The sequence below is a fragment of the Hypanus sabinus genome, chromosome 4 (genome assembly GCF_030144855.1).
Source record: "Hypanus sabinus isolate sHypSab1 chromosome 4, sHypSab1.hap1, whole genome shotgun sequence".
NCBI classification, from domain to species: Eukaryota; Metazoa; Chordata; class Chondrichthyes; order Myliobatiformes; family Dasyatidae; genus Hypanus; species Hypanus sabinus.
Window position 1 is genome coordinate 60,073,112 of NC_082709.1, and position 18,223 is coordinate 60,091,334.

The 18,223-nt window shown below is 40.8% G+C and overlaps 1 protein-coding gene across 1 annotated transcript in view; it reads right to left on the reverse strand.

Annotated features, from left to right (window-relative positions):
* Positions 1 to 18,223, reverse strand: part of slx9 (SLX9 ribosome biogenesis factor) — a 147,849-nt gene that overhangs the window by 26,652 nt on the left and 102,974 nt on the right. Inside the window, exons 3-4 of the mRNA XM_059967202.1 lie at positions 925 to 987; positions 327 to 486 (exon numbers count right to left, since the gene is read on the reverse strand). Coding sequence (XP_059823185.1) covers positions 327 to 486; positions 925 to 987 — 223 coding nt within the window. The remainder of the gene's footprint in view (positions 1 to 326; positions 487 to 924; positions 988 to 18,223) is intronic.

Consider the following 18,223-nt stretch of genomic DNA (forward strand, 5'->3'; position numbering starts at 1 on the left):
ACATCAAAAAAAAAATTGGCAGTAAAGCTCATGTATTTCTGTTAGGCATGTGAATTTGGAGTCATGGTACCAAGTCATGCAAGTTGAAGTGCAGATGAGCCATAATGCAGCTAAATGAGCCTATCCATATTCCCACAATTTGTTTTCCTTATTCAGGATTAACTATTAATCCTGTAACAAATAGGTAGACAGATTGGGGTCCAGTGCTGATATCATAGATCATAATGAAACAGCATAGTGAAATTCAAACCAAGCAAATGAACAGTAAGAATCAGATTGCTGAAAATCACAAACATCCTGATATAATTACAAATGTCTGTCAGTACCTCTTTGATTTCTGGGCCATTGAATTGTTGCTTGTGCTGATCAAATCTGTCAATTCTGGCAGTGCATCAGAAAGTGGCTGCATATCTCCCACCACAGGGGTGGATTTCCGTTTCTCTTGGGCTTTCTTCTTCTGTTTTGCAAGTTTAATCATCTCGATCTCTGCCAGATAACAGTGCAAGTCCACATTGAGGCTAACATTCTTTATGATATTAGTTACTTATAATGTAAAATTACAAGTAGTTGGAATTTTAATATCAATTGATGGTTTATGCTACTACATACAGTATCATCTACTGGATTCACACTGGGATACTATTACAGGCAACAATTCTCCACACACTCATGTCCTAAAATCAACCTTTAGTACTCAAACTACTTTAAACTGTAAATAAGACAGCAAACAAAACCAGCATGCCATGTACAAACCAGAGGTATGAAAAGGCTTTCTCAAAATGTATTAGTGAACATAAGCTCTCCAGTATCTGGTCTACACATATTCATTCAACATGCACACCTTCTCTTGTCTATTTGTAGCCTGACACTGGTCTACATCTTACACAAACAATCAAACTGGCAGCTTAAGTGGGTGATACTTACTCTGAAACCATTGCTCACGCCTCTGCTTTATCTTCTCTTTCTTTGGGAGCTGAATCTTGTCACCTGCAGAAGACAATCAGTGTTACATCAGAAGAGGAATGCAAGAAAATAAACAATTTTATGAAAAGTACTGTAGATTTACTGGAGATGAAAGAATAATGCAGATACTTAAGTAGTCTTTCGTTGCCAGCACTCGTCAAAAGCCTTTTTCATAAAAATCCAATTCAGCAAACGAGTTTGTCAGTTTAGTATAAGGAGCAAGGCCAAGCATCATGATTTCAGTTCCCACCTACCTGTTGTAACTGATTACTGTATTCTCTCAAGCCTTGGACTGTACACTTCAGTTAAGAAAAGATCGGTCTTGGTGCTGTACAGATTCCATATAAAATTTAAAAGGGTTGTGAAGGCAGGTTGAACGTGCCAAATTTCTATTCTCCATGATTACAAGCATGTGAATATTCTCATGTACAGGTTTAGGGAGAAATCCAGGATCAGAGACTAAAACAGCATGGAAAAAGGCCTTTGTCCCAACTTTTCCATGCCAACCAATGTGTCTTCCTGAACCAGTCCTTTTTGCCTGTGTTTGTTCCATATCCCTCTCCACATTTTCCATCCACATACCTGTCCAAATGTATTTTAAAATTGTAAATGCACCAACCTCTCCTACTTTCTCCTGCAGTTTACTCTGTCCATAAACCGCACTCTGTGTGAAAAGCTTGTTTCTCAGGTCCAATTTAAATCCTTTTCCTTTCAACTTAAATCCGCCTTCTTGATTTAGACTCGCCTACCCTGGGAAAAGGACGGACAATTTATTTTATCTATGAACCCCCCCCCCATGATTATAAACATCCAAAAAAGGTCACTTCTCAACTTCCTTCATTAATTACAGCCTGTCCTTACAACTGAAGCCATAATCCTTGTGAATCTTTGCTGCAGCCTCTCAGCTTCAGCACATTTTTTCTAGAGAATGGTGACCAGAACTGCAAATGTATGTTAACCAGCATTTTATATAACTGTAACCTGACTCATGTAATTAATGCCCCTGTCAAGCATGGAGTACACCTTGCTCCCCTTTTCCTACTTTCTACCAGTGTTGCCTCTTTCTGAAAACTATGTTCTTATACCCTTAGGTCTCACTGTTTACAAATCTCCACTGGTTTCTGTCATTCACTGAGCATACCTTGCCCTAGTTTTCCAAAATGCATAATTTCACATTTGTCCAAGTAAAGTTCCTTCAGCCAATTTCTTGACCCATTTTTCCCAGTTAATAAATATCCTGTTATATCCTGAGATAAACTTCTTCACTGTCTACCACACCACCAATTTTAGTGTATTCTCCAAGCTTGCTAATCATGTCACCTACGTACTCATTCAAATAGTTAATATGTATGGAAGCCAATCCTTCTGGCACACTACTGGTCACAGGACTTCAATCTGACAAAAACAATCTTCCACAACCACACTCTGTCTGCTTTCACCAAAACAATGTTGTACCAAAGTGGCTCGTTCACGCTGGATTCCAGATGACCTAATCTTCCAGATCAGCCGATCACACAAGATCTTGTGAAAAGCCTTGCTAAATTCAACGTAGACCAGCGGTTAGTGGTTTCCAAGAGGGGGATAGCATCCGTATGGAGGCGGTAGGAGCTTCTCAGGGGGCAATAAAGATAATGGGAGTTAAGTAGGGAGGATGGCAGCTGAATGAAAACAGGCTTAATTCAAAAAATGGATGATTTATCATAAGCATTTGTTAGCACTTGATCCTCAGTGCCTCGTAACTGATTACAATGATCACGTATCACCTCATCTCGTTAACCCACAGTTCCCTTAGACTTTGCTCAAAGTGCAATGTAGTTGTTACAAGGTAATGAGATACTTGTAAATTTAGCATATCATGAGAAATCTGGACTGAAGAAAAGTATGTGTTATTTCCCGCCCGCACAATATTACCATTCACTACTGTAGTACAGTGCTAGCTAGCGCAATTTCCATACTCTGATCACGTGGTGACACTACTTCTGTGAATTAGGGTATGATGTTTAATGAAGTAAAGTTCATAATCTGCCCTTTCAAACGGTCTTGACAACATTTCTCCAGCCTTTGACCCAATTGAGACATCGCTGCCCCACGTAATAAACAGTCAGGTTTTGCCTGAGCTGTGATGATGTCATAACTTTCCCCTTTATTAATCATGTACTTGAGTTTGGACTTAAACAATAGGCAATTGACTGTAGTCATTAATCCATAACAAAATTGGCAGAAGCAGGCCAAATGAAAAAAACATTGCAGACAGCATAGTGTGGAGTATCTGAAATATGGATTTATACCAGCACCAAGCAACCAACAGCAGTCTATAACTCTGTTGTATGAAAAAGTAATTTCAAATGAGGCAATAAAACTGTCATGGCTCCTTGAATATTTGAAGAGAATACACTCTTGTCAAGACAAACAAGAACTTGGCTTATTTTCAGTCACTCTGTGAAAACTTTCAGATATGGAAACACTTCAAAACATGTCTTCAAGCACTTCACAAAAAAATGACAGTCTGTACTTCATTCAACATTCATTGCTCATTGCTAACTCTGGAAAACCCTATATAATTGGAACAGAACATTCTGCTAGTAGTAAGGGAGGTTCTGAATACAGTATCACAGAAGTCACCAGACCAAATAATTAAAAGCAATTTTGCTAAGCGACATCTCTGTTCAAAGACGAATAGATGAAACGTCTGAGAACGTGGAAGGCACTTTGTGCGCATGGGACAACAGAATTTGTTCTGCAGTTTGCCAGGCAATTAATCTTTGCCTCTTGGTTATATTGGTTTTGTATAAGTTGAAAGCATGGTTCAAGAATCATTATTTGCAAGGAAACTAGGAAGTTATTGGGGGGGGGGTCAATATTTCAGACTGTTGAGCAACTAACTTGAGCAACATTCTTGTGCAACAGACAGGGCACCTTCAATGACAGGACACCACTGTGGGGTTATTACTTTCTTGAAAAAAATGTTGTAACTAATATATTTACCATTCACTGTGTAATAAAAAACAATATCTTGTCGCAAAAAACCTAAGAGATTAGCTACACAAACCATTAAATACTTCTACCACAGTGGTAAATAAATAGCCCCATTCTCTCAATTCTTGACTATTTCAAGAGTTTTGTATTGAGAATGATAAACAGTTTGAACACTTGCTGTAGCTCACAAGTCAGAATGGCTCCCAAAAAGAAATTAACTGAGACAGTTGTTTGCACTTTTTGAAACTGTGAAAAAATCCTTTGAAGACCCAAATGATTAATTCAGTTAAAAACTCAAAAATATTTGGCATGACATTGCTTATTTGTTAGAATTATTAGTGAAATTTAATGACATCAATCTTAAATTTCAAGGAAATTATGCGAATCTTATCCAGGTGAAATTAGTTGTCCCCATATTTCTGTCTAAGCCTTATTTAAGTGCAACATCAGTCATCACAACTTTTACCAATTTCCAAGCCTGTCTGATTTGGAGAAAAAGAAAGAACACAAAATGATGATCTTCAAGTATCTGCGCCCACCTAGGTGAGCTACATAGAGACATTTCAGAGAGATTTCAAGATCTTCTCTCAATCCAAATTCCAGATTGGGTATTAAATCCATTCCTGAACACTTGTAATGAGGAATTAACAGGAAAAGTGGATAAAAAATTGATCTCACAACAAAATGACTTTGAGCTGAAGCTGAGATTCAAAACACTATCAAAACTACTGGTTGCAGAATGATATCTCTGAATGTTATCCTGCACTGTGGAAAAGGTCACGATGGTCTTAATTACCTTTCCAATACTTGGAGGAGCACAGTTTCAGTGCAGTCACCCAGCTTCATTGGCACAAGTTGATAGATACTAGACTGGTCATGTTATGAAGGGATATGGGGAGAAGGCAGCAGATTGGGGCTGAGAGGAAAACGGGATCAGCGATGATGAAATGGTGCAGGCAGACCCAATGGGCCAAATGGCTTAATTCTGCCCCTATATCTTATGATCTAATTGACTATCAGAAGAATAGTGCCAACCAATGGCCTGCCCCAGTTCTAAACACAAAGACCAGCCATTTCTCTAAATGTAAAAAATACATTGGAATCATGTGGTAATGCTGAGCTCACGTAATCTTAAAAGTTTAGCAACACAAAAGCATTTAATTATAGTACTTGTACTATACAGCAACTGCCATTATGTGAAAGACAGCCGTCAATCCTAGGGGATCAGGGGTTTGCGCCCCTGGTGGACTGTGTCCTCTCCAGGGCACAAGCCTGGTCGGTAAGATTTGAAGAACCGGCTGTTACCTATGCAGTGGGTTCTCCCTCTCCACATATTTGATGTAGTCCAAGGGAAGGGCAAGCACTGATACAACTTGGCACCAGTATCCTTGCAGGGGTTGCCAGAATGAAGTTGTAAACAACATTTAACTGCCTTAGGGAATTCTGGCTCTGGATTTCTTTCTCGGGGTTTACTCCCAAAGCCTTTCCTATGGGTGGGTATGGCCACAAGGCAGCAGAGGTTTAAAATCAGAGCTTTTCTTCTCGTAGGTGGGCTGCTGTCCAAGACTGATGAGCCCCACCTGCCCAAAGCAACTGGTTTTGAAGTGCCAGTGGTCCACCTTTGCCCCTTCTCTTGTTAGTAGAAATAGTTCCGCTAGGCCTAGTAGCTAGGCCACACATGAAGGCCAAGAGTTGGACTTGGTTGTCAGAGTGTTAGAGACACACACCATTTGGAGCACTTTAAGGGTAGTGGGAGCTTATCCCCACTACCACCCCCCAGCTATGACAACCTCTGGAAACACCATTACTGTATGTATTTTGAGAATAAATGCACTATGTAATTTGAGCCACACCGCCTAGTAATTCCCCGATTTAATCCCAGCCTAATCATGGGACAATTTGCAATGACTAACTAAATTAACCTACTAACCGGTACAATTTTGGACTGTGGGAGGAAACCAGAGAGCACCCGGAGAAAACCCACACAGTCACAGGGAGAATATCGAATTGATTCAATCTCAAAACTATTGACTTATTTACAAAAAACTTATTAAAAGGAAAAAAAAGTAAATTAATTTGCTTGCATCATACACCAGGGTGCTCTCTAGTTATCTGATGAGGTAACTGTAGCCTTTGGCCAGGAGCAGATGTTGTCAAATGGTGCCCAACCTTCATAGAGTGTTTCAACCCTTAACCACTATACTCTCCAGGTGACAGGTTAGCAGTGGTGGCCAAGACACAGCCCATCTGCTCCTGACTTCCAGCTCAACTCCTTAGGCCTGCTCCACATCCAGCAAGAGACTCTTTCTGCTTCCTCCCCCATCCTGTAAGCTGCTTGGTTCTTGCTCTTTTCATCAAGTCCCAGTGCAGACAGCAACCTCCATCCTGACTTTACCAGGAACCCTCCACAGCCGATCTCTATGGGGAACAGCCACATTTGCCATCCATTGTCTCCGCACTCCTGGAGTGGTACTTCAAGGCCTTCTTCTCATGAGTCTCCTCACATCCTTCCTCCCATGGTACTGTGAGCTCCACCAAGATGATTTTCTTGTCTTCAGTGGACCACATTGACCTGCATCTCCCACAATTTGGCAGATTGCAGCAGATTGGATTTAGCACTCTTTGACATGACTGGCATGGCCCTCCTCTTGATGAAAATGACTCCCCTGTTTGTCTCTCTGCCAGCTGGTCTCTTTTTACACCTCTCCCACTCCAATGTGTCAACAAGGATCAGCAGGACCTTGTTGTAGTGCCACCTATACTGACCTTGTATAAAAACTGTTTTGCATCCTGACAATATGCGTGCCAGTGAACTCTGCTGACCACAAAACGCATTTAGGGTCTTCTCTCCTGACCCCCCCACCCAGGGAGAGTGTCATACATGGACCGCGAGAGGAAAGAATTGCAGAAGGGCTTAATTCTCCAAAGCTCTGACCAAGTGATCTTGCATTTGGGATTATCCAATTTCATCCAGGTGACCTGTGACCCCAACTCCAGTGCCTTCGATATCCCCCTTTCGTCCTCAAGGTTCCGTACCTCTGCCTGAACCATGCTACACCTATCTCTTGCACTTGCACCTATACTCCCCCATTGTTGGAAGTGTGCTGAGCTGATGCCTTGCCTTCTCAGGCATGGATTGCCAATGATGTCTCTCAATTGCAGAGAGCACACTGACTGGTCTACAGCCAAGTTGATAGCCCACTTTTGGCCTGATCTTGTTGTGACTCCTGTTTGATTTATTAGCTTGTCATCGGAACCCCTCAGTATTAACACAACTCTACACTTTGCCACCTCGAAGTCCTCCACTACCGATGACAATAGGAGCTGTAGCTGGCCTGAACTTATGCACAGCCCCACTGAAGAAAGACTTGGGGTATCCCCAGCCACTTCCACAGGTGCTTGTTGACTTTCCTTTCGATGCCTTCTACAGTGGTCATGGGGAACTCGTACACTGCGAAAAGCCAGAGCAGCCTTGGTAGAAGACCATTTTGGTACAGCCGTATCTTAAATTTACCAGGGGGTCCAGATTTGTCGGTCTTCTTCAGCCACTTGTCAGTCTGGTTTACGGTGTCAGTGATGTTGGTGCTGTCCATTATTGCTGCATTAAACCACTTTCCAAGACATTTTGCTGGGTTGCCCGCTATGGATGAAATGACTTGTCCCTGTACTTGCTAGTAACCTTGCCCTTTTTGATCACATTGCATCTAGACTTCCTGACCTTGAAGATCATCCTAGCCCAGGCAGCTACATTGTCCAGGGTTTCCAATACCCATCTTTCTTGGATGTGGATTACAGTTACATCATCCACGAACCCATGTATTGTAGTTTGGATAATGGGCTCCAACACTGGGCCTCAGGTTATATCTGCTGCTCTGATACGAGGAGTTTCATACCCATGATAAACAAGATGGGGAGATAGTACAACTGGTTGGAATCCCTTTCTGGAGATCTTGCCACCTGGTTGCAAAGTGGGCTGAAGTGAAGCATAGCATGAATCTTCCTAATAACTATGTCTTGTGTTACTGGTGGGATATGGTAGTTGTCCAGGAAAACCTGGATGAGGACGTGTGGAATTGATCCGTAGGCATTGGCTTGGTCTAACCACACAACTGTTAGGTTGCCTTTCTACTGCCTGGCCCCACAGATCAATTGGGTGATTAGTGAGGTGTGTTCAAGGAACCCAGAAAATCCTGGGATGCGACCTTTCTGGATGGAAGTGGTGATATACAGTCGGCCCTCCTTATCCGCGAATTCCGCATGTGCGAATTCAACCAACCACGAATTACGAAAACATGGAAGTGTTCTTCCAGCACTTGTTGTTCGAGCATGTACAGACTTTTTTTCTTGTCATTATTCCCTAAACAATGCAGTATAACAGCTATTTTACATAGCATTTACATTGTTTTAGGTATTATAAGTAATCTAGAGATTATTTAAAGTATACGGGAGTTTGTGCGTGGGTTATCATGGATTGGGATCGAAAAAAATCATAAGTTCTCTTAACTAAGTAAATCAGATCAGGTACATCCGGTATTATTTAGTGTCAGTTAGCCAAACATTTGTATTCGTGTATAGTATATATTTTACCTTTCTATGCGTATAAAGCACTTAAGAACATATGTTGCAGTGCCGAGCTCAGGAACGCAAGTTTGCGAGTCGACCTAGTGACAGATCGCTATGAAGTGCGCTCTCCACCGTGCTGGGTTGATGTGAAGGATCAAAAACCCAAAACCCAATAATTAAACCACTGTGTTGCTTAGTAATAATTGTAGCTTTCATCAGGGCACAGCCTTTCTTCCTTTATCCTTTAAGATTGTAATGCTTTTCCAATGACCGATGGTGTTTCACCTCTTTCTGATCGCTTTATTATTTCCACTTTATTTTCAATCGTTATCGTGATTATTTTTGTGAACAGAAAGACTGCAGATTCAGATCTCTGCCGCTGGTCCTAACGTCTACCGCACTGAGACAGGTTAAATAAGGTCTTGGGTTCCGCTGGGTCCTAAGATCCACAGCATTGAGACAGGTTGAATAGGGGACTTGCGCATCCACAAATTTTGGTATCCGCAGGGGGTCCTGGAACCAATCCCTCGTGGATAAGGAGGGCCGACTGTAGTGGTTATCCATTAAGTAAAAGTTCAGCCTTCCTACAAGCACTGAGAAGATCTTGCAGTCCACACTAAGGAGGCTAGATGGTTCTAAACTGTATGATTGTAGGGGAATCATCTTTCTTGGGAACAAAGCATCCTTTAGCCTTTTCCAGCCTTTGGTCCAAATCTTTCTCAGTATCTTCCACAACCTCTGGAAGAGTTTTGGGCATTTCTTACATACCTTGTAGGGTATATCACAGCTGCCAAGGAGAGAGGTGTTGGAGTCAGTGTGCTCTACTGGAGTATTGGTGGAGGGGGGAGGGGTGTGGGTAGCACTGCATCTAAGCTGGAGTTGGTGCTGTCCCACAGTGTTCGCTCAGAAGAAGATAAACTGCATTATGTTCGATTGCAGATTGCTGAAACATTCATGGACTCAAAGTCCTGGACTACATTTTTTTTGTGTGTATTTTATATGCCCTTGCTACCTTGTATGTGCTAAATGTGCCTTGTGCCATGTATGACTTTTGGTACTGTGTTTTGCATTTTGGCCCTGGAATAACGCTGGTTGGCCATATTCATGGATATTTTTTCTATGGTATCTATGTTCGAATGACAATTAAACTTGAACTTCATTAAATTTACACAACTTCACAAATCATTCAGAGTTACGGAGGTTAATAGCTCATGGAAACAAGTTTTCCAGAGCAAAGACAACTGCATTAGGGACAAAAAGCAAAAGCAGAAGATGTATACATTGCAAGTTTGAGATCAGGTTATCATTATCATGATCCCTCCCACTGTTCCACACCATGAGACTAATATGATCATGAGATGGATCAATAATTTCTGTACTTAAGAGATTCATGTCTTAAATTACACAATGCATTTATCAGTGTTTTGGGAAAACCAATGGGGGAAGGAGGTGGGGTTGATGCAAGAGAGAGGGAACAGGCATATGAGAAATAGTATATAAACTGGGGCAAGTTCAGAACTATCTGAAAAGCACATTGCTATCACTACCATTGCTGCTACTATGGAAACCAGTTGGCAGCAATTTATGCTTTGAGTACAACTTCTCCTGTTTGGAGTTAAAAAGGACAAAATATTCCAGTTCAAGGTAGATGATGAAGAAACCATCTTGTCAAATAATTTGTTCTTTTTCAAGAAGCCTTATATTCTTTTTATTCCCTCTGCTAAGTGGGTGTCAATGTGAATTCTCCCTTAATGTGGACTGCAGCTACTTTCAATATTCCATTCCGTTGCAATCTTCTCAGTCTGGAATCAGACCAAAGATGTATTCTTTCTAACCTTCCCAAGTGAACATATGGTTTTATTTTCAAATTAAATGTCCTCTCTCCCATGTCCAAATTATTAGCAGGTGGGGGAAAGGGGAGGGAGCACAGGGCTGTAAAATAGGAGTAGTACTTAAATACACTCAGTGGCCAACTTATTATGTTCATCTGTACACCTGCTTGTTAATGCAAATATCTAATCAGCCAATTGCATTGCAGCAGCACAGTGCTTAAAAGCATGCAGACCTGGGCAAGAGGTTCAGTTCTTGTTCAGACCGAACAAAAGAATGAAGAAGAAATGTGATCCAGTGAGCAGCAGTTCTGTGTGTGTTAATGCTAGGGAAGCGCTGCATGAAGCTCTATGGCGCCATCAGTGATTTTCATCCAGACATTATGTGGTTTCTTTATTGTTTCTTATTTAACCAAGATGCAGTTTCTTTCAAACCACAGATGATTTCTTTAATTTTGCTGACAACTTCAACCACGCTAACTTATTAACAGTTCTGCCTAAGTTTTATCAGACTTTGCTATCAGAGGTGAGAAAACAGGAAAGCTTGTTTATATCAATATCCCTGGTGTATACAAAGCTGCACCCAATCCCCATCTTGGATTCTGTGACCACTTATCTTTTATGCTAATTCCTGCATACCAACCACTGATTTCAAAGGGCCAAAAAGAGCAACCTCACATTGCAGAACTTTTGAAAACATGGGCTGGAGCATGTTCAGACAGGCAGCTACCTACGACAATCACATCAACATCTGTGATTGCCAACGCAGAGAAGTGCATTGAGGACATCACTGTTATTTAACACATTTATGCGAGGGTAAATCAGAAACCACAGCTGACAGCAGAAGTCTAGGCATGGCTGAGAGATCAGGATGTTGTCTTCAGAGCGGGGATAAGACAGTTCTCAGGTTAGCAAGAACTGTACTTTGCTGCGCCATCAGGAAGGCAAAACACAATTATTCAGAGAATATACGAGCATTTCTGTGACACCAAAGACCTGAGGTGCATATGTGGTAGGGCATTCAAACCACAATGGGCTACAAGTCCACCTTGAGCATCAATGTCAGTAACACTTCTCTTCCTGATAGGTTGAACGTCTTTTACGCTCGGTTTGATGTACAGAAAAAATGTGCTGCTGAAGAAGGCCCCTCTTCTTCCCAAGGAGCAAATGCTGATGCGCGGACGACCCTTGCCAGGGTCAAGGGTCAACCCACATAAAGCTGAGGGAACTGATAACATACAGTTACAATAAAAAGTATTCACCTCCTTAGTTAGTTTTCATGTTTTATTGTTTTAAAACATTAAAGCACAGTAGATTTAATCTGGCTCTTTTTGACACTGATCAAAAGAAAAAGACTCTTTGGTGTCAAAGTGAAAACAGATCCCTACAAAGTGATCTAAATTAATTACAAATACGAAACACAAAATAATTGATTGCATAAGATTTCATGCCCTTCAAGTCAGTATTTAGTAGATGCACTTTGGCAGCAATTACATTCGAGTCTGCTTTGATAGTTCTCCATCAGCTTTCACATCTGGATACTCAAATTTTTCCCCATTTTTCTTTACAAAACTGCTCAAGCTCTGTCAGATTGCATGGTGATCATGAGTGAACAGCCCTTTATAAGTCCAGCCACAAATTCTCAATAGGATTGAGGTCTGGTCTTCACTTGGCCACTCCAGGACAACAACTTTGTTGTTTTTAAGCCATTCTTGTGTAGCTTTGGCTTTATGCTTGGGGCCATTGTCTTGCTGGAAAACAAATCTTCTCCAAATCACAGTCCTCTTGCAGACTGCATCAGATTTTCCTCCAGGATTTTCCTATATTTTGCTACATTCATTTTACTCTCTACCTTTACAAGCCTTCCAGGGCCTGCTATAGTGAAGCATCCCACAGCATGATGCAACCATCACCATGTTTCATGGTAGAGATTATGTGTTTTTGATGATGTGCCATGTTTGGTTCATGCCAAACATAGCATTTAGTCTGATGCCAAAAAGCTCAGGTTTAGTTTCATCAGACTATAGAATATTCTTCTAGCTGACTTCAGAGTCTCCCAGTGCCTTCTAGCAAATTCTAGCCCAGATTTCATATGTGTTTTTTCAACAGTGGCTTTCTCTTTGCCACTCTTCCATTAAGCTGCAACAGGTGAAGCACCAGGCAACAGTTGTTGCTCGCGCAGTCTCTCCCATCTCAACCACCGAAGCTTGTAACTCCTCCAGAGTTTTTATAGGTCTCTTGGTGGCCTTCCTAACTAGTCCCTTTCTTTCACAGTCACTCAGTTATGAGGACAGCCTGCTTAGGTCAGATTTAGAGCTGTTCCGTATTCTTTCCATTTCCTGATGATTTACTTAAACTGTACTCCAAGCGATATTTAGTGATTGGAAATTTTCCTGTATCAATCTCCTGACTTATGCTTTTCAATAACCTTTTCACAGAGTTGCTTGGAGTGTTGGTTGGGTGCTGAGAGGCTGTGCAACCCACTTAACAAAGGTTCTAATGGACATTGTCATCATCTCTCTGTAACAGTCCAGTGTCTTCTCAGGCTTCAAGATGGCCACCATCATCACAGTGCCCAAGAGAGCATCAGTAGCTTGCTTCAATGACTACCATCCACTGGCACTGACCTCAACAGTAATGAAGAGCTCTGAGTGGCTGTTTGTGGATCACATTAATCCTACCTTCGCACTATATTGGACCCTTTTCCAGTTTGCTTATTGCTGAAGTTGGTCCACTGATGGTCTCTGCACTCCACTGTAATTTGTCCCATCTGGTAAATGGTGCCTCACATGCAATGATGCTGTGTATCAACTTCAGCTCAGCATTTAATACAATTATCTCTCAGAAGCTGTTGGGTAAGTACCTTGTTCGGTCTCAACACTTTTCTCTGTAACTGGATCCTGGACTTCTTGACAGAAAATCCATAGTTAGTCTGTGTTGGGAGAAATACCTCCAGCTCCCCACACTGAGCACCGGCGCTCCCCAATGCTGCATGCTCAGCCCCTGCTATTCAGGCTGCTGGCGCATGACTGCACTGCTAAATCCAGTTTGAAACAAATCGTCCAGTTCACTGATGACACAACAGTGGTTGGTCTCACAATAACAATGATGAGGCGGCGTACAGAAAGGAGGTAGAGTAGCTTGTAGAATGGTGCAAGCACAACAACTTGAGACTCAGTGTGATGATTGTGGACTTCAGGAAAGTACAGGCTGACCACCCCTCACTGCACATACACGGCTCCTCTATGGAGAGAATTTGGAGCACTAAGTTTCTGGGAGTACACATAATTGACAATCACATCTGGTCCCTCAACACTACCACCTTGGTCAAGAAAGCACAGCAGCATCTCTACTTCCTAAGGAGATTGAGGCAAATGAGGCTCCTTTCCCACCCCCATTCTAACCAATTTTGCGAGGAGCACCACTGGGAATGTCCTGACCAGCTGCATCACCATCTGTTACAGGAATTACTAGTGATAATATTACTTTGTGTTTTGTGTCTGAGTTATATTACTCTGTTTGCACCTTTGGTCAGGAAATTGTTTCATTTTGCAATATGCGTGTGTACAGTTGAATGACAATAAACTGAACTTAAAATGCCTTGTTAATAAGGGAGGACAGAGAAGAAAAGACAGACTGGTTCAACTTGACAGGAAGATGACAGTAACTCAAATAACCACACATTACAACAGTGTTGTGCAGAATAGCATCTTTGAACACACAACACATTGAACCTCGAAGTGAATGGGCTACAGCAGCAGCAGATCACAAGCATACATTCAGTGGCCACTTTATTAGGTACAGGAAATGCCTAATAAAGTAGCCACTGAGTGTGTATTCTCCTACCGTGAACCTTACTATATTCAGGCGTATGATGGATAGACAACATTAATTTCTGTACCATTGTGCAAAAATGTAAAATTTTTGAGTGAAGTTTTGAGATTTTGTAATGTTTCATTTTCAGGGATAGAACAGGCAGTTATTTTTAACCTAACATGGGTGTGGATTTAGAAAGCAGCACCCAAGTTTCCATGTTTCAAGCATTGAGCAATATGGTCTTGCTCCAAGCTGAAAAATATATTATTAAGCCAAGCACACCATAAAAGGCCATCCTGTGCAGCTAAAGCAATGAGATCATACCAAGTACCTGCTATTACTAATAGCAGATTTAGAAATTGACAAATCGACTTTGCAGTTGGCTCAAAAAAATTACATCAATCTGGTTTGCTATTCTAAGTCCTTCGACTTAATTCTAATCTGGCACTGGAGTCAACAAGCCTCTCCTTAGGGGCTTATATGCTAATTCAAACATAGTCCATGCTTTTTAAGGCGGCAACAGAGATTTGTCTGAATTTTGCTGGGCAAATTAACAACAAAAACATAGTGAATGGGATATGGGACTTTGAGAAAAATGTTTAGTAAAGTAATGGTTACCCTGTATGCCAGTGATGCTAAAAGTAGGCAAGAAGTGTAAGAGTACACTTCAAGTTCTTTTTACTGCTGTGTTTGTTAAGTGGACAAGACTCTCAGTTGTGACTCAGGAGGTTACATTTCTGAGTACAAAGTCAGACAGATGCTGTCATCTCGCGCTGAAAGAATGCTGCACTGCCAATTTCATCATTTGATTTTACTTGCATTCCTTCCTTTTTTAAATGTTAATTTACTTAGTAGCATGTTCAGACAGTTTCTAGCACAGTTTTCATATTTCAAAGGCAACAAAAAAGAAGTTGTTTGAAACATGCAAATACAATGCTATTTGAAGACAAAAGTGAAAAATACTGTGGAATACATTTCATCACTTTAGATACTACATCCAAACCAGATTCTTCACATTCTTTTAAGTCAACTACACAATCTTATACTATTAAGCATAAGTGTCTTAAAATAAATCAGAAACTTTTCCTTTTAAGTACTACATTTTTAGATAGCTCAGTCGATTAATACTTCAATCTTCCTTATTTGTCCACTCTGCACATCAAATTGAATAAGCAATGACTAACTATTATTGAAAATGTAGAGATAATGGACTTTAAGCATCTTACATTCTTTTAATACATGTGATGTTACATCATATGATGCCACAGTTTGCATAATGTCTCATCTTGAAATAATGTCTAAACCTATTTTGTTCTTTTGGCAACAATCCCACTAGTCTGTGGCACAGACAAATCTAGCCCTTGTTCAAAAACTGTTTTTCTTTAATTTGTTGTAATTATTTCTCATTTGTGAAGAGTGAACCAAATATGCAAAACAAACCACTTTCTTTCTGATACAAAAACCTCTTAAGTTTTCTCAAATACTTGAGCAACAAGCAAGATGCTGGAGGAAGTCAGTTGGTCAGACAGCATCTGTGGGGGGAAATGATTTGGGTGGGCCCCTTCATCTGGACTGAGTTCATTGCTGAGCTCCTGCATTTTATTTGTAATTCCATATTCGAGCATCTGCAATCTCATGTCTCTATTCTCTAAAACACTATTATAAGGCAATGGACTGAACGCTGGAAAATTAGATTAGGCAGGGTAGTAAAAGTCTCCTCCTGTGATCTAAAGTGTAATGACCGTCTGGCAACCATGAGATCTTTACATAAATTAAGCAAGTTATCCAAAATCACACACTGAAGTCTATAATTTCCCAAAGTATTCTGACCAATCTTAACATCATCACAAATGATATTCATCTCCAGGGTCTACAGTCAAAGTATGTACCAGAGTCATTTTTGCCATCAACACCAAAGATAAATATGATTGCACTTTGTTCTTTTTTCTAGTTTATATCCTGGCTGCAGAACATTTTTCAGAGTCAGGATGACAATCTAGATCAATTTGAGGATATTTACACAAATGTGATATATCTGATTTTCCTTACTGGTCCTTCAGTCTATCTGCCAAACTCCTTTGTGACAATATACTATTCAAAGAGTCCAGTGTGAATTGGGCACTGAACATAGCAGGTAAGGAATGGCACAAGAAGGGACTCAGGAGAGCTGGAAAAGGAAACGAAGTGGCCAGGGTGAGAAGAATTAAGGAAAGCCCCAAGGTATTCTACACCTACATTAACAACAGAACCATAACTACAGTGTGGATATGACTGATCAAAGATAAAAGATGAAACACGTGCCTGGAGTCAGAGGAGGTAGGGGAGGTTCTTAATAAATATTTTTCTCCAGTATTCACCAGTGAGAGTGACCTTGATGAATGTAAGGTCAGCATAAAACAGGCTTATGTGCTAGAACATGTATGTAAAGGTTAAAAAAAACAGGATGTGCTGGAACTTCTAAATTAGGACAGATAAGTCCTCAGGGCCAGAAGGGACATACTCCAAAGTACTGCAGGAAGCGAGGCAGGAGATTACTGCGCCTTTGGCAATGATCTTTGCATGCTCACGGGCTATAGTAATAATTCCAGAAGATTGGGAGGTGGGGGTAGCAAACATTATTCAAGAAAAGGTATAAGGGATAATGCTGGGAATTATATTGCAGTTATATTCAGTGGTGGGCAAACTATTGGAGAGGATTCTTAGAAACAAAATCTACAAGCAGTTGGAAAACCATAGTCTGATTAGGAAGGCATAGATAGAATGGACAGCCAGCTCTTTTCTCCCTGGGTGGCGATGGCTAATGAGAGAAAATAAAATTAAAGGGAAGCACAGGGGGGATGTCAGAGGTCAGTTCTTATGCACAGAGGGTGATGAGTGAATGGAACCCACAGACAAGGGAGGTGGTAGAGGCAGTTACATTAGAGGCATTTAGGAGACTGTAAGATAGGCACATGTAAGAAAGAAAAATGAAAGGCAATGTGGAAGGAAAGGCTTAGATTGACCTTGAAGTAGGTTAAAAGGTCAGCACAACATCTTGGATCAAAGGGCCTGTACTATGTTCTAAATTCAGCAACTTCATTTACTTCAATAGAAAGCAGTGGCTCTAAAAGATAGAGGTAAATACAGTTAAATCAACACCAATTCAAAAAGATTATTTAACTGCTTTGAGCATTTAAGCCCAAGGGTGCAGATTAGCCATCAAACGATTTTTTTTGCATTAAAGAAATACACATTTTAAGTGGAGTATTGGTTCAGAGGGATAACCATCTTGCAGGTTTGACATGGCCCACAGTTATGTAACACTGGTCTGAACAGAAACAATTTGTAGGCTGTTGATTGAAGTGGATCCTGAGTTTCCAGCTGTTAATTTAATTAATCTCATTCTCAATCTGACCTCTGACTTTCACCCCTTGCATTGTTTCAATGCAGCCAAACAGAAGATCAAGGAACATAATCTCATGTTCCAATCACACAGTTTACAGCCCTCATGGTTTGATACTGAATTTGACAATTTTAGGTAACCAGCCTTCCCAGTTTGACCTAGATGATGATACCCAGCCGACATACTGTTTTATTTCAAAATTACAACATTCAGACTACTTTCCATTTCACAGTTCCATCATTAAGAGCCAGACAATCATACGGCATGGGAACTGGACCTTTGTCTCAACTCGTCCAAGTTAACAGAAATGTTCATCCATAGGTTTCTGCCTCACCAGTGCTTTATGAAGTCTCAACATTACATCCTTGCTTTTATATTTTAGTCCTCTTGAAATTAATGTTATCATTGCACTCTCCTTCCTCACCTCAGACTCAACCTGCAAATTAATCCTAAGGGAATCCTGCACAAGGACTCCCAAGTCCTCAGTTTTTTTGTATTTTCTCTTCATTTAGAAAATAGTCAACACTTTCATTTCTTCTACCAAAGTGCTGACCAAACGCTTCCCGACTGTATTCAATCTGCCATTTCTTTGCCTAATCTTTCTAAGTCCTTCTGTGGCCTCTTTACTTTCTCCAAACTACCTGCACCTCCACCTATCTTCATATCATCTGCAAACTTTGCAACAAAGCTATCA